General features: G+C 42.5%; 1 protein-coding gene across 1 annotated transcript in view; it reads right to left on the reverse strand.

Annotated features, from left to right (window-relative positions):
* Window positions 1-5,314: 5,314 nt before the first annotated feature.
* The window catches only part of LOC139748492 (angiotensin-converting enzyme-like), a 38,938-nt gene continuing 23,681 nt past the window's right edge, over window positions 5,315-20,571 (reverse strand). Inside the window, 12 exon segments of the mRNA XM_071661569.1 lie at window positions 5,315-8,440; window positions 8,858-9,018; window positions 9,827-9,949; window positions 10,305-10,471; window positions 11,308-11,500; window positions 11,742-11,849; window positions 12,269-12,536; window positions 12,699-12,714; window positions 12,716-12,891; window positions 13,540-13,683; window positions 14,737-14,905; window positions 15,760-15,918. Of these exon segments, the coding sequence (XP_071517670.1) occupies window positions 8,268-8,440; window positions 8,858-9,018; window positions 9,827-9,949; window positions 10,305-10,471; window positions 11,308-11,500; window positions 11,742-11,849; window positions 12,269-12,536; window positions 12,699-12,714; window positions 12,716-12,891; window positions 13,540-13,683; window positions 14,737-14,905; window positions 15,760-15,918 (1,857 nt within the window). The 3' untranslated portion in view covers window positions 5,315-8,267.

Here is a 20,571-nt window from a genome sequence, read left to right on the forward strand (position 1 = left end):
GGATTTTTTTTTGGTATATTCTATATCATTGCTTAGTATTGCAATCAAGTGTATGATACTATTCCAAACGGATTCAGCATCTCCCTGTATTTATATATATATATATATATATATATATATATATATATATATATATATATATATATATATATATATATATATAATGATTACATGTTTGTTATACATTTAATGCAATGAAGTCATAGGATTATGCATTCCATGGAGCTGCAGAGTTAATTAATAGTTCTGTGATAGATTTTGTGACACATTAATGGATCATGTATATGTTACGTAATGCTATTTTGGTCAATTTTCAGGACTGACACTCTGAACATGTGTCTTGCCAAAGGAAACACCCCCCAATAACATTATGCTATTCAAGGAACTCTTCCTCTTTATTTGTCAAATGATTTTGTATGCCAGTTATCCTGTTTTCACTGTCTATACCACATAAGGCGAGACACTTTGCGAGCTTCTTGATAAATAATGCCATAACTTAACTGTTAGGCCCGTTAATTTCATACTTGAATTAGGCTAAACAATAATGTTATCGTTAACTAGAGAACAACCATGAGAATGTAGCCTGGGAATTGATTTGATGCTTTTTTTTTCTTTTTTAAATCTACACTCTAATGTCACCAGGATATAAATATAGTATAATTACATACGAGGATTTCTATTATGGTCCTCACAATACATTAAAGGTAAGAAATAAAAGATTGCAAATGCATAAAGACTGAGGATTAGTAAGGAACATTCAAGATGTTCAAGTATATATTTAACTTCAGACTGTGAATTGAAAACGATCCGGAAAAACATTACAGTCTGGCTGATACGGCAGAACCCTGGTCGTGGAGACCTTTCCTTTGCATTGGCCCTTCCTACGCATGCAGCCTTTAATACTACTGTACGTTGAAATTGTTTCATGCTATTAATGTCTTGCTTCTAGTTTTCCAGAAATGTGGCAATACCTGTTAAGTTTTGTGTCCACCCACCTATCAGATCTGAGTGAACAGGGTGTAGGGTACTATGAATAAAGGATATACCGTATATATTCGTCTATAAGTCTACCTCGTGTATAGGTCGACCATTGATTTTTGGAAATCATCAATCTATGATATGCTTCATGTATAGGTCGACCCGAGTTTTTGAGGGTAACGGAACATCAAATCAGGGTAATAAAGCACCATACTCCACACACACTCTTCAACAAATTGTCTCCATCAATACCAGCTAAGTTTTGTGTCCACCCAACGATCAGATCTGAGTAAACAGGGTATAGGCTACTATGAATCAAGAATATACCGTATATACTAGTATATAAGTGTACTTCGTGTATAGGTCGACCCTTGATCTTCTGCCAAGAAATCATCAGTTTACTATATGCCTCGTGTATAGGTCGACCCTTGATCTTCTGCCAAGAAATCATCAGTTTACTATATGCCTCGTGTATAGGTCGACCCAAGTTTTTGAGTGTAATGGAAAAAAAAATAGGGTAATAAAGCACCATATTCTATGGCGTATAATTAGGGTAATAAAGCACCAAAATTTATGGCGTATAAAACTCGTTTCAGGAATCCTCGCCGAAGGCAAATTGTTTACCATTTATCATTATGGCACTTTACATCGAAACGCGGGTAATTTCAGTAGAAATACTGTATATTTCCATTCATGCATTTATTCGTCAATTAGGATGAGCAATTATTTTAAAGTTTCTTTTAACAGAAAATCATTCGAAAAGGTATTACTGTAACATTTAAACAACGAAAGAGTATTGTTTTCGTCATTATTTTATCCCACTTTCCATTGTAATACGTACGTTATTTCAACAAAAAATATTACTTTTTTGGGAATGTATTATATCAAGCAGATATGAATAGAATATCATTGTAAATAACAGTATCTTAACCGAAAACTATAAAAAAACGAGTAATGTCTCGTGAACAATGGAAGGTTAGGTAAAGTCTTGTTTTCATGTATTTTATCCTATTTTACAGTGAAATTCAAGACGTTTCAGCAAAACCACTACTCATTTCAGAGAATGTATTCATTCAAGCACAGTTAAGGTAAATCATACTTAAGTAGAAGTTTTTTAAAATCCATAGTATATGTCACAATTGCATAAAGTGTCAGTGTCAGTTATCAATACTTTCACAATAATAACACCCATATGATATGCATTAAAAAACACACATAGTATATTTTTTTCCTTACCTGCAAGAGAAAAACAAACAAAAGTAAACAAATTGTGTTGATTTTCAAAGCTTAAACGGGGAAAGAATTATGTGTGATAATTTACGGTGACCTAAACTACGTAAGCGAGGTACAGGGTAGAGCGGGATTAGTTGAATCAGCCGATGTTATGGCAATTCTAAGAGAACTTGGATCATATTTGATAAAAGGTCTGGCAACCACATTACATAATCTAGCTGCTTGCAGAAAATCACCCTGATTCAGAGACCTCCGAGTACATTTTTCCAAATATCCACCAATTTCATTAATCTTCAGTTAGTGGTCATAAGGTTCAAAAGTCATGCATTATCTAAGTATTATTTTTGAGGTAGATAGATAAGGGTAGAAGATCAGCATGGTTGTGATGACAGAAACTACCAAAATACTATGATTTGGTGCGATGGAGTTGGTTGCATCAGTCGATTCAACCAACCCCGCAGCAGATTAGGAGGACTGAATGGATGGAACTGTTTAATCAGCCTTATTTTCTTAAATATATCATTTAGAATTTGCTTTAACTTTTAAGATATGAAACCTTTGGTTCATTATTAGTTTGGATATATGCCAAGCCTGATGATTTTAAAGAGCTAATCCATAGATTGAAGCCGCTGGACAGTTCAGTGCATGGGCTTTTCAAAACTTGCTTGGAAGCAGCCCAAGCCTCATGCATGAGGAACCATATAGGCCAGAGGATGACAATCTTTGACATACCTAGCCTGGTAAACATGGCCCTCACAAAGGCCTATACCCCAGCAAACATCACTGTTGGGTTCAAGAGGTGCGGTGTTTGCCCCAACAATATGCACATATTTGAAGATTATGAGCTTGTTCCTGCAGATACAACAGACCAGCCAGATCCATCAAAAGTTGACACTGAAGTTGAAAATGCACCCTTTGTCATCTTGCGCTGCCGAGGCAGCTGAGTCGTCTCACACCACAGACATGCCCCTAACAACACAGCCTCAACCTGAACCAGTGGACATCAGCGATGACGAGGAACCATCAACCTCAACTTCACGTAGGAAGAGGCTATCATTCACTTTTCCACAGACTGTTGAATCTCCTGCCCAGGAATTTAGACCTGAACTTGTGCGACCGGTACCAAAGGCCCCTGCCAAAGGAATCAAGAGGAAAGCTGGGAAGAAATCATTAATATTGGCAATATTACCCGACACTCCTGAAAAGAATGCTGTGGAAAAGAGGGAAGAGAAAACCGCTAAAAAAGCAAGGAGGCAACCTAAGAAGAACAAGGGAGCAAAGCAGTAGCGAGGTAATAAAGCCAAAAGTAACGGAGGTGTCTGCTGGTTGGTGCTGAAGAATGGTCACCATTCTGTGATCAGTGTGGGGAGCACATCAACAAGAGTGCTGATAAAGAGGACTGGGTTAAGTGGATGGTAGAAGGGTGTAATGAATAGGCCCATGAACTATGTACAGATGCTGGGAAATTTATTTGCACAGAGTGCGATGCGTAAATGAGTTGTGCAAAATTAGGGGTGCTTTTTACATTAGGTAGTGCGTATTTGATAGATGGCTGCAATGTATATTTATGTAGTTTTGCGTACTTTTCGTAATGTCTTGATGAATTGATAAACACTTTTGATCTAAACTGTGATACAACAAACCTACTTTCAGATACGTGCCATTTAGATCAATAATTCAGCATAAACATCATTAAAAAAGTTAGAAAAAATTGCTAGCGGTAAACTTCTTTCGAATGTTAGTTTGTTTACCCTTTAGATATATATTTCTTTATTTGGTTTTATGTTCTGTTGTGTGCTATTCACCTAATTATCTAATATATCGTGAATAAAAAGTCATATGTTGCATAAAACTTGCTTGTGATTTTTTTTAGGAGGCGATTCAACCCAACCCCGTAGCCGTCCAAAATTCCTCCAATAGTGTCCGAAATACCAGATATGATTATGAAATGGATGTTATCATCTAGAGAAATGGCCCAAATGACATATAATCTCTTTTCACCAGTATTAGGGGGTCCCTGGTAGCTGCAATGAGAGGAAACTGAAAAATGATTCAACCAACACCGCTCTCCCGAAGGAGCAGTTAAAGGCCAACAAAATTCCAGGCTTTATAGATAGGGCATTCGATATCAAGTCTGAAAAACTAAACCATCCTTTTTATAGTTCACTGTTGCGTCTCCACCAACATTATCATGCTCAGTTTTGGTCACCTTACTTTGAGAAAATACATGACCAGGAATTATGTAAAGGGTGCTAACATGGTTTCCAGACTGAGAACCAAATATTATGAAAGCCGTCTTACAAAATATACTCGAATTTAGTGTTCATGCCAATCAGAGGCTTTGACATTCTTGATCAAAGCACCAATGTAAGATAAATCAGTCTAATTTCACTCCTCGTAGAAATGGATACGCGCTCATCGGCAAACGATTCACTCTAAACGAGGCGACGTATGATATCTCTTAGGTTTTTATATATATATATATATATATATATATATATATATATATATATATATATATATATATATATATATATATATATATGCCGTTTCAGGAAATAGAGGTAGCGAAGGAAAAGCCGCATTTGTTCACATCCTTTCTCTAGCCGTTATATGCACCGAAACCACAGCAGCTTATCCAAAAACCTAGCAACACAGACCCCTCTCTCCACGGTTTCCCCCAGCAGCTTCACACGTCGATCCCTGTAAACCATATCGTTTCAGTTCACTGTACCCCGTGCGCGCCCAGCACCTGTGGATCGACGTCTTAAGCTCGGTGGTTATATCCGTCACTCTGACGTCTTCCAGGCGGTCAAGACCTAGCCGAGAAGTACCTCATCAGCTACAGCCTTTACCTGTAATTTACTCTACAGTCATTAAGCCTATATCTAAATTGAATTTTTTTTCCCATTGGAATAGTATGTCATACAGAAATGTGGACATTCTTGCAAGGTTTCAGTAAATCCTTGTGAGGTATAGAATATGATTCTGTTTGTATCAAAGAAACACTGAGAAATATATACATGATTTATTCCAACAGAATGTTTACATATTACAATTTACAGGAAATCTGTCATATATATATATATATATATATATATATATATATATATATATATATATATATATATATATAATCCCTGGGAATGGGGGAAAAAGAATACTTCCCACGTATTCCCTGCGTGTCGTAGAAGGCGACTAAAAAGAGAGAGCGGGGGGCTGGAAATCCTCCCCTCCAGTTTTAATTTTCCAAAAGATAGAACATAGAAGGGGGACCAAGTGAGGATTTTGTCTCTAAGGCTCAGTCCTCTGTTCTTAACGCTACCTCGCTGACGGGAGAAATGGCGAATATGCATGAAAAAGTATATCATATATATATATATATATATATATATATATATATATATATATATATATATATATATATATATATATATATATATATACCCACATGAATATAGTACATATGAACGCGCACTTTCATTGGACATATAATACCCTTTAACAGCCAAGATTCTAACATAGGACCTATACGTTTAGCGTTTCCGACGACCATGCAAAGGTCCTGGGTTCGAGTCCTGGCTGTTGGAGGGTTTTGATATATATATATATATATATATATATATATATATATATATATATATATATATATATATATATGTGTGTGTGTGTGTGTGTGTTACTAGACTTCGCATGCTCGATGATACAATGCGAGTCGTATCATCGAGAGTAGCGACTTGTTGAAGAGCTTCATGCGCTAGAATCCATCGTGCTACGGGGAAATAGAGCGGTTTTGCTCTTCTGTTCCCGACGTAGTATCCTTGTCAATATAAAAGGATACTTCGCCGTGGACAAGATACAAGACACCTACACATTTCCGAAGCACTACTTATCAAGGAACGACCATAACGTTGGCCAAGCCAGGTTACTGCAACTACATGCCCCATCACCATGTTACAGCCTATGAGCACGCAGCGGTACTCACATGTCCGCCCTACAGGTATTACCCAGCCTCACCCTACGACTCGCAGTCATTCTCACCTGCTCCACTGACCTCTCCACATACTTCTGAAGATAATTGGATGGATTCAGATTGAAGCGTCGATAAAATCCTTGTAGGTATCTTAACCTCGACAATCATGTATAGAGCTATCTGACAACTTGAAGAAAATAGAAAGAATCCGATGCAATAAAGTTACCTGCAAACTTTGGCATTTAAGCATATAACCCAAGGACCCCCTTTTACAATGCTCCAGTAGCTTCAAGGTTACGCTGCCTACAGTGTCAGGGAAATGATGGACGCCACTGAAATGAGAAGTTTCTCGGCGAAACTATACTTCTTTCCATCTACTAACGATGACACAACCTTGCCGAAAGTGAATTTCCGGTCGCGGTGTAACCTCATGAAGGCAGAGTCCGCGTTAGCGAGGTAGCGCAAGGAAACAGACGAGGATTGGCCCAACCCATCCGCATACACATGTATATACATAAACGCCCACACAGGCACATATACAATTCAATGTATATATATATATATATATATATATATATATATATATATATATATATATATCCATACTTGCTGCATTCATCCATTTCCGTCGCCACCCCGCCACACACGAAACAGCATCTCCACCTCCAGCGATGCGGCGCCAGGAACAGACAAAAAGGCTACATTCGTTCACTCAGTCTCTAGCTTGTCATGTGTAATGCACCGACACCACAACTCCCTTTCCATATCCAGATATTTTTTTTTTCTGAATATCTGTTGTATATGATACCTTGCCCTCGGGTATGGGAAGGAGGATTTCCCATCGAGGCAGACAGTACGGCGTGAGCTGGACAAGACAGCGACGCTTGTTTTGTTATAAAGAAATGTAGAGGAGTAACGATACCCTGCTCACTACGAATGAATAGGCACTTGTTACTTTACACTGACCAGACACGTTAACTTTATACTGACTTAACATATAACCTTCAGTCTGCCTACATATACTAGGACAGAAGGATCTACCTTGGAATCATTGTGCTGTGCCTCTACCACTCGCTTAACACGTGACTAATCGTAGCGTGAAAATGAAGAAACTAAAGGTGACGTAGTGTGTGGAAATACGGCATGACTTTAAGGTTAACCTGCCATGTGCCTTAATGCTGTGTAATGCAAGGTCATCAGGACCTTTACATATACTATACAAAGTGTATTTTCAAAATGATCTGAAGTGGGATCCTTAAAATGAAGAACAATGGCTTTATCATTCACCTACATGACCCTTCTGAGGCCAAATATGTAGTGACTTTCAGTGACCTGTGCTCTGACGCAATGTATTATGACCTTTTGACCTGCCTTGGCGTGCAACACATACCTGGGATTAAGAGTGTAAATGTGCATTAAACTTCAACCCGCCTTGGATAATCCCTCATTATAAAGATACAACAAAAATCTATTGTACGGTGAGCTCTACATTACTGTTACATCGTGCACATGCGTTGAATCCATTCATTCAGCTATTGGTTTACAGTCCGCATCGCTTCATAAACACAGAAAGATACGTAAATTCCGCGGGTTTGGTATGCATATCTTTTAGTTAGATCAATACAGATCAGTCTATCGACAAAAAAAACATGCAATCTTGTGGGATCCTTCAAGTCGACCCAAATTCTGAGGTGATTATTTTGCTGACATTTGCCAAAAAAAAGGAGTCTTGATTCAGATAGGTGACAAGGTTTCATAATGCTAATTAGTCTGACAAAAAGAAATGTCGAACGCTTACGACAACAGTGTTTGTAAATGGACAGTGAGTTAGGGAGTCCCACTAATGTGCTGAGAACATGATTGGGTCTGCCCTGCACATGGTAGTGATGAGATCTGCAGTATGTTCTATTCTGACTGCCATACACATACACATAACATCGAGTGTCCTCATTCATAAAGCAGCCAGGCAATTGGACCTTCACTATCAGTAACCACACACGCAAAAATGTCACCATTCGTAGAACTACACGGTTCCCAAATCCTCTTCGATAATTTGAACCTCAGAATTCGGGTCGGGCTCGTCTCAGGTGCCCTGAGTTGCGGTATTGAAGGACTTCCCAGCCCGTTTGAACTTTCTGAAGGCGACGATGATGAGAACGAGCAGCAGGAGGACGGCCAGGATGGCTAAGATGACCCCCGTGATGACGGAGGCGTTGGAGGTGGTCACCCGCTGCTGTACGATGGCTGAGCTTTCTTCTGTGGCCACGCAGGGAGGAACCAAGATGAAATTAGTGATCTCTACCTGGTGGTGTTGAACATTCAGCACTCTCACACATGTATACACACACAAAAAAAAAAAGGTTGAAATGGAAACTATGAGAATATTACGGTAGGCCCTACACTTCATTAGGGATACATGTAAATAGTTTGTCTAATGCACTAATCATATATCTGACCGGTGGTGCCTACTTTAAGAATGACTTAATCATGGAATGATTTCTGGCCTCGAATTACCAGAGGAACACTAGCAACTAAACCCACGTAAACAATGATAATAGATGAGGACTATACTACTATCAAAGAATCTGTCATCTACTTTCCTTAGTTCGACATCGAGAAACACGAGGAAAGTTGTACCACCATCCCCCAGGGCAATGGTACGGGAACACTCACTCCATCCGACGAAACTGTCGCGGTTCTGGGACTGGAGCCAGACTTGGAGTGGAGCGAAGTACTCCAGGATGGGCTCGGCGTCTAGCTTGTTGGTCTTCGCTCTGGTTAGCACAGACAGCGCCTCCGTCCACGGCCGAGATTTGCCCAGCGACAGCACGTTCCTGTCCGGGTGAGGACGTGTTTGCTCATGGTCCTGGCTTAATAGGACGGGGGTACTGGTACTTGGTTGGGGAGGGGTGAAAAGGTGGTGTGCCGTGGTGGAGGTACCGTTGTGTGCTAGGTACTGGGTGTGTTCGGGAGGAGGTATGGGTAATATATGGTATGGTATAACAACTACATTAATATAAACCCTGTTGATGCGTGGATTACATCTAATACAAAAGAATGATAACATAAAAAAAGTGACCAATGACATATCCCTGAAAATATGCAGTGTGTTTTCACCACAAGCAGCAACCATACAAATATCTACTTTGAACATTTGTAACATAGTAAGTCAATTTGCACATTACAGTTCACAACCCATTTAACGAAATGAACTCACTGCAATTCAAAAGAGGAGCTATACAATAAACTGAAGGAAACGTTTCTACTTTTCAAAAGAAGGAACACAGAAAGGGGGCCAAGTGAAGATTTTCCCTCTTAAGCTCAGTCCTTTGTTCTTGACGCTACCTCGCTAACGCGGGAAATGAATATGTATGGTAAAAAAAAAAGGCTATTTATCTATATTCTATTGAACTAACGTAACGAAAGGAGTATGACCTTAACTACAGCCAATATAACTTGATGCAGTAAAAGGCCTTAATCCTACCGTAGGACTCCAGCCACTATGTGTGAACACGAGCTTTTCCTCATCTTGGATAGTTCTGATATCTTTGATGTCACGCTGGGAGCTAGGCTAGGTCCTAACTAAGGAATCTACGGACTCTGATGATGCATCATGCTTCCTAACTTAGAACGGGTCCTTACTTGAGGAGTCTCCCAGCCTTGATGGAGCCAAAAATGTCACAACGGTGGAGCGGCCCCTGGTGTCCAGCCGCGTCGCACAACTCCGAGTGGAACTGGAACTGGAGGATGAAGCTGACGAAGTACCTAGTGATAGATTATGTTTTTTTTAATGTCTTGGGAAATATGAGGGATCTTACTGATTTCATGTGATCTCTGAGAAAGAGAAAGAAGGCAATGAGAGCCAGAAGCACCACCCTCCTTGAGTGAATGCAGTATTGCTACCTCCGTACAAATCAGTCGCTATCATGCTCACTCAGGAGGGAGACGACACCAGTCTACACCCTCGATAAACCTAGACTACCTTTACTTTTAACAAACATTCTCCATTAAACAAAAGCAAATTGATTTCACCCTATAAACATGAAAATAAAGAGGGATAAAGAGGAATGAGTATAGAGGTACAGGCAGTTTACGTGGTCAGAGGAAATGACGAGGTCACCTGATATACGGTACGTTGGCAGGGATGTGGTACTTGGCACCAGGGTCGAAGTCGTCCTCGTCTCTTGCGACTGGGGGAGACACCCCCTGGAGAGACAGGCGGAGGTCCCACCAACGACTGTTCAACGATGTCTCATCCGTCTCTCCACTGAACACCTCCCATCGCCACTGGTGGTCAAACATCCGTCATATATGATATGGTATCAGTAATATGTTAGGCTCAAACGATATCGGCTGTGTATTACTCTAATACATTCATGTGACTAAAAGCAAGAAAACAATGCACTTTTTTTTTTTCTTTGATATCGTGCTTCCCGTCATTTTGGAAATTAAGTATTTGAAATCAGTCAAATACACTAAATGAATAATATATATCAAGGAATCAACATCCAGCTGCTTCCTTGTCTGTTTGCTATAAAGTGGCAAACATAACAGAAGCAGAGAAAGCTGGGCACCACAGAAAGGAAAACGGTACCGACAGGTGACGGAGAACGGGAATGTATCGTACATTATCTTACCTTCCTGCCTCAGGATCCCCCCCTTATCTGGGGCTCCCACACCACTCAGGAAACCATCCACGTCCACAGAGTGGGACCACATTAACAATCATACTGCATATATGTCTGTTTAAAGGTGAGTGCAAAAAAACTAGGGGGAAGTAAGTATTCAGTGTCTTCCGAATGGTAGTTGTATATTGGACTTGGAGGGATCTTGTTTCACATCGGTGTTTGCAATGATGAAAGGATGAGTGGTGTCCAGAATGCAACTGAGGAAGTTATACTCGCATACAACAATATCTATGGACCATTCCATAGGGGGATAATAAGCAACTTAAGCTTTGATGCACCGGCAAACTGTTACCCAATGATTGCATATGCTGTTTCCAGTGTCTCCTTAATGGGGAAAGAGTTGACTGAGCCTATCATCCCTTCTAACAAGAAAAAAAGAAATGTATATGGGACCTTCGACACTATTAGCTTCCTGTGTGCCATCAGCCATCTCACCTGATCGACCAGGTAGCCAAAGGGTAGAAAAGCGATCTTATCGAGGGCCATGGTGAAGAGGAAGTTGATGTCTGTCTCAAAGGATTCGTCGACGCTGGCCAGGAGACCGATAGCCTTCAGGTGTTGTGGGGTGGAAGAGGACAAGGCCAGGACATCACCGATTGCCTCGTGGAACCCGGGGTTAGCACCGTCCCTATGGGAAAGACATGTTTAACACGGGCTGAGAATATAAAGATTTTCACGATGGGTGCAAGTTATGATTTTTTCCCGGCACGTTCTCTGACATCCAAGAAAAGTGGCATCTGGCAACTGATAATACGTTGTCACAACTGGTACTTACCTGAAAGTGAAGGACTGGTGACGGCCAACTTCAGACAGAACAAATGGTAACACATACATGCAAGGGGGGGAAAAAAAAGGCCGATAATACCTACCTGAAGATGAAGGGTTGGTTGCGGTACTGCATGTCGTACTGGATGTGGCCCATCTCGTGGTGTATGGTGACGAGGTCCTCTGTCGTCACCTGGGTACACTGCTTGATCCTTGATACGATGATTGGAATTAGTATCTCTCGTATGCAGTTTTAACAACGATTTCTTCCCTTCACATGTTAACACGAGGAAAGTATCCGTGTTACTAAATTCTATGGTTAGTCTAAACATTTTCTAACCATGTTTGGTTTTTCAGAGATGCCAAATACAGAGACAAGTAACATGGAGATGTTTCTTTGTCTATCATTTTCCCCATATTGAATAAAACATATATATATATATATATATATATATATATATATATATATATATATATATATATATATATATATATATATATATATATATATATTTACGACACGGCAGATAAACATAGCACAATGCATTATCAGTAAGCTTTTAACTATCGATACTTTCATATACAGATGAGAGTGTAATGGCACACGTAGGCCTATGGGCGACTTACTGACCTGTAGTCGTAGCCATTGCAGAAGTCCCAGGCGGAGGCGTGGCACACCACCTCCCTGTCTCGGGGTTTCTCGAACAGCGAATTCGTCCAGAAAGAGGGAAACATCGGTTCAAGCCCCAGTGATTCAAAGAACCTTTCTGCCAGGCGAAACATGGATTCCGGCCTGTATCCCTGGCGACGAAGGGCGTTGGTGACGTCGACGGAAGTGCGCCCGGGGTAAGGGATGGTCAGGTCCAGCGTGTGCGTCCACGTCTGTGCCCACATGTTGCCTGCAGTGGGAGGGTTTAGAAGTTAACGAAGAGGGAGCCATGGTCAATGAGGGGGCAACCAGGTCAGCGAGGACGTCACAGAGACATCGACCCTGGAAAGGGCTATATCACACGTAAGTGAGAGTTAGAAGCTAAATGAGAGGGTTGAGTGTTGCCAGTTACCGAGAAGATGGGCCGGGGATTGGGCCGTCAATGGGCACTATCTCTTCTCCGTACTTCTGCCGCAGTTTATTCCTGACGTAGGCGTGCAGCTGCTCGTACAAGGGACGAAGCTTTTCCCACAGCTCCTCCAGGTCCTCACGGAACGTATCCGTCTCGTAATCACTCCTCCAATGTTCCCCAGCGTCCTCAAAGCCTGAGGGTGGGAAAGGCAAGAGTGACTACCGTGATCTGATCAGGGAGGCGCTTCTGCGTTAGGAATTAAGAGTAACATACCAAAACACAGACTGGAATCAAACGAAAGCTCATGACCGACCAAGGAAGAGAAGGGGAAGGTGGAGAAAAGGTAAGCTAGTTTAACGAGGCTGTTTCCCTGGTGAAGATGTGAGATGTCGTGTCAAATAATAAATGTACTTCTCACTTCACTGATGACCAGGGACAAAGTATCACCTGTATCCACAACTTCTCACAAAAAAATAAAAAAACCCTGACCAACTTACAATATTTTGTCTCCAAGAGGAAGTATTCCTTCTATGAGATACCGTTTGTTATTAGTTCTGATGGTATTATTAGAGTTCTTATGTGATTCACAGCGATACTGATAATCCAAAATGTGCCACCAAGTACCTGACTGCAATCTGAGCATATGACTGTGGAGATTCCCTATGAATATTGGAAACTTCGAGAGATATGAATGCTTAAGACTCTAAAACCTTACATCCTGCAAACCTATACTACCCATTCACCGACTAAAGTTTTAGAATCATATCAAGATACCAGCTCAAGGTGTCTAGTGATACTACAAGTCATTCCAAGGTGTAATGCTGCTGCAGGGGGAACCTACCATTGAGCGTGGCGGCTTCGTTGGCGAGCTGGACGAAGCGCAGGTAGGACTGTCGCAGAGGCTTGCCGGCAGCTTCCCTCCAGGCTCGCCACACGTAGCGCAGCTCCTCCGGGTCCCGGGACGTGGCCATGGTCTGGGTCAAGGCTGAAGGTGCACCAGGCAGGGACAAGGTTAAGGCAGTGGTAACAGTGATTTGGTGACGAGTGATGATGGAGAGGCAGGGGTGACACGAGCGGTGATATCTATGATGACTGGCAGTGCTGATGACAGTAGAAGTGATGAGTGTTACTGGGAGTCATGGTAGCTATAACGAAAACGGGAATGGTCATGATGACAGGAGTAACGAAAGAGTCCTGGTGTTACCCAGGATCTCTTTTTCCAAAGGCTCCTGCAGCCAAAAGCTGCACTACTTCCAACAGCAAGAGAATGTAGACACCTTTGACGAGCTTGTGCTCCCAGTGGCAAAGCATCGTCAAAGGTGACTTTTCATCTGAGGGGTAATCTCATGCAGGTTATACTTCCAGTGTGAACTGGGGCTGGAAAGAGCTTGAAGGAAGTGAAGTGTTTTAGGTTCCCGGGAGTAGATATAACAGCGAATGACACCATGGGAGCTGGGGACATATGGTGGTTGAGGGGTAAGATTCGAGGTTTGGGCCTTAAGCCAGTATGTAAACAAGAGAGTGAAAGTGTTGGAAATGATAATGTCTCAGGACAATATGTGGTGTTAGGAGGGTTGATCGAACACGGTAAGAGAGAGAGAGATATGGCAGTAAGCGGAATATGTGCGAGAGCTGAAGAGGGTGGACTGAGATGATCTGGACACATGGTGAGGATATCATAAGTGGAAGGACCAAGGAAAAGAGGAAAACCAAGGAAGAGGAGAAGGAGGAGGTGTAAGGATGGAATGAAAGATGCTTTGAAGGAGGGAGTGAGGTCAGCAAGGGATAGAGCGAACTGGAGCGATGTATTCATACATAGGACGAGAGCTAGTTAAAATAAATACATCATTTGGCAACCAGCTCGACATGAAGTACCGACACACTTCAGGAAGACAAAGCACTTCAGAAAATCACCTTGAAGACGAAGGAAACAATACGTCTTCCATCACATTTTTTCTATTATGTTTCGGAATGTCAAGAAGTGAAAAATGGAGAGGAAATTCTGCTTTGAATGTCATTCAATTCTCCTGGTACCGACCTGGCTCGAGGCTGAGGGACGGAACACAGCCGATTTCGTTGTCGTCCTCCTCGTCGAAGTCAGCGTTGTAGTCGTAGTCGCCGCTGGGGAGTCGTCGTCGAGTGGGATCGTACCTGCAGATCTTGGCCGTGGAGTAGGTCGTCTTCATCTCCTGGATTAGCTCCGTCATCTGCAGGAAGGCTTTCTCATGTGATGTTTTGCTGAGAATAATACCCGCTTTCAACTCTCATCTCCAAGTCATCAATCTTTTCATCTCTCTCTCTCTCCCCCCCCCCTCTCTCTCTCTCTCCCCCCCCCTCTCTCTCTCTCTCTCTCTCACAATTTACTCTGAATCTCACTTAAACACGACGGTATACGATCTTTCACCACGACCTCTGTCTGACCTGATCTTTTTAAGGGTCACGTCAAAGTTCACACTCAAGGGTCGTACCGTCGTGCTCAAAAAGGTTAAGTTGGGAACTGTAGTCGTACTCGAACTCCTATATCCAATAACTTTCATAACTAACTTGTCTTACTGAAGTGTCAAGACATACGTAATTAAATTTCTTTGAAAGACATGATCAATATCTGTTGTGAATACTACTGAGCTCTAAGTTCATTCGTAAATCAATTCCCGAAGAGGATTTTGAGGAAACTGGCTATGAGCCAGTAACCTCTACTAGATGTGAGCCAGTGATTTCAACTAGCTGTGAGCCAGTAGCTTCTACAAGTTACAAATCGTAATTTCTGCTCGCTATGAGCCAGTAACTTCAACTAGTTGTGGGCCAACAACTTTAACTAGCTATGAGCCAGTAACTTCTACTAACTGTGAGCCAGTACCTACAATTATCTGTGAGCCAATAACTTTAACTAGCTGTGAGCCAGTACCTACAACTGGCTGTGAGCCAGTAGCTTTAACTAGCTGTGAGCCAATAACTTTAGCTATGAGCCAGTACCTACAATTAGCTGTGAATCAGTAACTTCAACTATTCCAGGAACCTGACGTACCTAACGTTCGACAGTTTGGTCCCTCTCTTACCGTACCTCACGTAACTTGTCCTCGGACAGCGCTGCTCTTCCCAAGACGGTGACGAAGGAGAACATCCTCTTAACGGCGGAGCTGGAGAAGTTCCTCCAGGCGAAGTTGCTCGCCTCGTTCCACTTACTGCGATGGAAGTCTGACCACCTCATCTGCTGCTCCAACTGACGAGGGAGATAAGAAAGGGGGCCAGGTAAATACCAAGGAGACTTTCTGTGAACATGAGAACCTGTACACCATGTGATATGTATTGAGAGGACGGGTCAACACTAGGGTAAGCCATGACATGTCAACTCACTTGATAACATGAACCACACAACTCTTTACGAGACGCAGCTTACAACCCTCTAGCGCTTCCACTATACCCATATATATTTCCTACTCTCAGTGACACTGCTGACCCAATGACTTCACCATTCATGGACCCCCACTCACAAACACACCCTGTGCCTTCACTAGTCATGTACCACGAGTGAAATATGGTCAGGAATGATAATGTGCATCCAAATGTAATTCCAACGGTTCTTCGGGGTCTCAAGGACCTGAAATAATAATAATAATAATAATAATAATAATAATAATAATAATAATAATTACAATAATGATAATAATAATAATAATACTGATGATGATGATGATAATAATAATAATAATAATGATAATAATAATAATAATAATAATAATAATGATAATAATAATGATAATAATAATAATAATAATAATAATAATAATAATAATAATGATAATAATAATAACAATAATAATAATAATGATAATGATGATAATAATAATGATAATAATAATAATAATAATAATAATAATAATAATAATAATAATAATACTGATGATGATGATAATAATAATAATAATAATAATAATTATAATGATAATAATAATAACAATAATGATAATGATGATAATAATAATGATAACAATAATAAAAGGGCCCTTCCAGTCACAGCGACCTCAACCAACAGCTCTTTGGTCAACAAACAACCCTTTAACTTGAAAACTATCAGGATTCTTCAAGTGTTCGGCGGGAAAGACTTGTGAACTTTGGAGAACGCGGGTGATGTAAACGTTGACGAAGTGACCACACAGACACCATCGCTCACGCTCTAGTCGAAGCGACTTCCATCTCAGTATGGTCCATCTTGCCTCCAGAGACACCCATCCCCCCATGTGGAAAGGTAATGGGGGAAACCACCGCATGTGGAAAGGTAATGGGGAAAACTCGCTCTGGCTCAGCCAATTCGATAAGAACTGGTGATGAGCGATGGTTCGAGCAACTACCAGTTCGATCAGATCAGGTGATGGGGAACGCACTTCGGTACACCAGTACTCGAACAGATGGCTTGATAAGACACACAACACAGGACGCACCCACAACACAACTACGTTCAATGTAAGAAGGTCTTAGATATTACAAGATTCTGAGCGATGGAAGGTTTTAAGTGTAACGAGGGTTTGATGATAGCAAGGTTCTGTTTACAGCAGGATGGCAAGAGTCTACCGTCATGTTCAAGGTAACAACTACAACCCCAAGATTGGAGTACAAGAGAACAAGAGGAAGTCTGTCTGTCCTCCAACAGCACACGCACACAGCAAAAAAAAAAAAAAATCTTCCCCATCATCATTGTTTGGCATATTTTTTTTTTTCGCAACCTTTGAGATGATTATCATGTTCCGGTGACTAAACCAGAGCTCGTTGTAACTAGAACAGGAGCCAAGAGGGCGTTGGCCAGGACACCTGATGAACGAGAGCGCACCCTCCTGTCACCACCCACCTTGACTCATAACTCCGGTCTCGCTCCGAACTTGTGCGAGGAGGTAGCGCCCATTTGCCTCCGAGGAACAATGCTATTACCCTGTTACTCCTGTAACGCTCTTTCACTCACAACACAAAGTATATCAGGAGGAGAAAACACAGGACAAAAACAGCCTTTGGCAAAACGGGACTTAGGACAATAAGAATTCCTGTATTTCTAAGGGTTATAGCACTATGGGCCTGTACCTAGATGTGACAGTACCTAAGACATTAAAAAAAACATTCTTAGCAGAAGCCGACACGTGAACGTACGAGGTGGACACAGAACGCCTCGAAGCGAGACAAAAGAAGGCGTGGCACAGATCCCCGCACGTCTGCGGCGTAGGACCCTTTCCCGTCTCACTCGGCCGTGGGTTGTTGTCATTCCGCCTTGTAGCAGCCCGGGGTAAGGGAGAGGAACCCCCTCCCACTAGCGTCACTACTGCATGTACAACACTAGTGTCTGGCCTTGACCATCTGACTCACAATGGGGCTGGGACCACGCCTCCTTCCCCAGGTGGGAAACCTCTCTCCAAGAACCTTCACTTCTATGGGAGCTAAGAGGACTTTTGTGATAGGCAAAGCCCTTTTGTGGTAACTGAAGCCTTTCTGTGGTAGGTGGAGCTCTTTTATAGTAGATGGAGCCTTTCTGTGGTCGGTGGAATCCTTCTGCGGTAGGTGGAGCGCTTAACATTTGCGACAAGCTTTTTTTTTTTCACCTTCGTCGAGGGTAATACTCCTCACTTCTGTGGTGGGTGGACTCCTTAACTTCTGTGGTGGGTGAAGCCCTTACTTTTGTGTTGCGTCAAGTTCTAGACTTCTGCGGTGGGTGCAGACCTTCACCTCTGTGGTGGGTGGAACCCTTCGCCTCTGTGGTGGGTGGAGCCCTTCACTTTTGCGGTGGGGAAAGGTCTTCACTTTTGTGGTTGGTGGAGCCCCTCACTTTTCTTGTGGGCGAAGCTCTTCACTTCTGTGGTGGGTAATGCCCTTCGGTTCTGTGGTGGGTCACGCTCTACACTTCTGTGTTGGGTGAAGTCCTTCACTTCTTTTAACACATCTTTAGTGCTGTATTCATTCCTCTGTATTTTTTCAGTCCTTGACTTACAGTTAAATCAGTAAAGTAGTGATTGATACCATCATCAACAGTACATGTAGCAAGCAAGACTCTTCAAGTGTGACTAAATTCTTCACATCTGCAGACCCAAGGTATTACCGTCTGTCGCAACATGAATCCTTGACCTATGTGTGAGATGTGATGCCTTATATCTGTGTCAAGTAGAACCCTTCACATCTATGGCAAGTGGAACCTCTTACATATGTGGTAGATGTGATACCTTTACATCTATGGCAGGTAGAACCCGCTTCATCTTTGGGAGGTGGGACGCCTCACATCTGAGGCAGGTGGAAACCCTTTTCGTCTGCAGTAGGTGGAAGCCCCTTTCGTCTGTAGCAGGTGGAAATCCTTTTCGTCGGCGGCAGGTGGAAACCCCTTTCGTCGGTAGCTGGTGGAAACCCTTTTCGTCTGCGGCAGGTGGAAACCCTTCGTTTGTAGCAGGTGGAAACCCCTTTCGTCTGTGGCTGGTGGAATCTCTCCTTTCCAGCATGTGCAACCTCTCAACTTACCAGTGGTCGGAACCCTCCAATCATTTTGGGGAACTCATTTTCACCGGATATCGAAGTCTTTATTATTTTCTGCGTGACTGAGAATGGGCGTACTCCAGCAGCTGTGGCAATACAACAAATGATCAAAACTAAGAAGCAGACGAGTCTACAAGATTCGGCCTACTCTCATGCTTGCATGCCTGGGACCTCTGTCAGCTAGTATTATGAAGGCAGGGGGTTCACGGGGAAGGTGGAGGGCATGTTTGACGTCCTTTTATGCTACAGGGGAAAAAAAAAAAAGAGTTTGGCCTCCCCCGTACTGCGTCTAATCAATTCTTTACTTCCAGTCCTAAAAAAACGCATCACAACATTGTGCTAGAAATATCAGTGAGAATCTCTTACATGCATAACGTTAACCTGCCTTGTTAGTTCCTGAAACCTTCGCTAGTGTATCGCAACGCAACTTACATCGATGGCTGCCAAGCAGACGTCGACGTGGGAACAGCGCCCGATGGCGTAACGGTGTTTGAATACGTGACCCAGCTGACCCGCTGGACTCAGCGAACGCATCTACAGAAACATCGACTCTCTCTCTCTCTCCAGCTTCACTGGTGAGGCAGGTGGCTGACAGCGTGGGCCAGGGGACTGTGGTAATGTGGAGCAGATCCACAACTGGAACGGCATGAGAGTAGAGCTCAGATGCCATGAAGATCATGGGGACGACCTTGACCATGGCGAAGGGAAGCGTCCCGCTCCAGCGAACGTCGTGTTGATACTGGCGACACACCCGGGGACCAGCTACCCCACAGCAGGTGGGGGGAAGGATGTGTAAAGAGGATGGGGGAAGGAGGGAGAGGGAAGTGGAGGGTCTGAGATGTGGTGGCGAACAGGGGTAAAATACTGAACTTCATAATGACAGGAGGAGTTATAAATACTGTCAAGTGTAGAACATGTGGCACGATATGTGACAGCGGCAGGGTATGTAGGATAACTTTAGGCACAGCGGCAGGATAAGTAAGATAACTTCAGGCACAACGGCAGGGTATGTAAGATAACTTCAGGCACAACGGCAGGATAAGTAAGATAACTTCAGGCAAAACGGCAGGGTATGTAAGATAACTTGAGGCACAACGGCAGGATAAGTAAGATAACTTCAGGCACAACGGCAGGATAAGTAAGATAACTTCAGGCACAACGGCAGGGTATGTAAGATAACTTCAGGCACAACGGCAGGATAAGTACGATAACTTCAGGCACAACGGCAGGATAAGTAAGATAACTTCAGGTACAACGGCAGGGTATGTAAGATAACTTGAGGCACAACGGCAGGGTATGTAAGATAACTTCAGGCACAACGGCAGGATAAGTAAGATAACTTCAGGCACAACGGCAGGGTATGTAAGATAAC

The sequence above is a fragment of the Panulirus ornatus genome, chromosome 5, assembly GCF_036320965.1.
Source record: "Panulirus ornatus isolate Po-2019 chromosome 5, ASM3632096v1, whole genome shotgun sequence".
NCBI classification, from domain to species: Eukaryota; Metazoa; Arthropoda; class Malacostraca; order Decapoda; family Palinuridae; genus Panulirus; species Panulirus ornatus.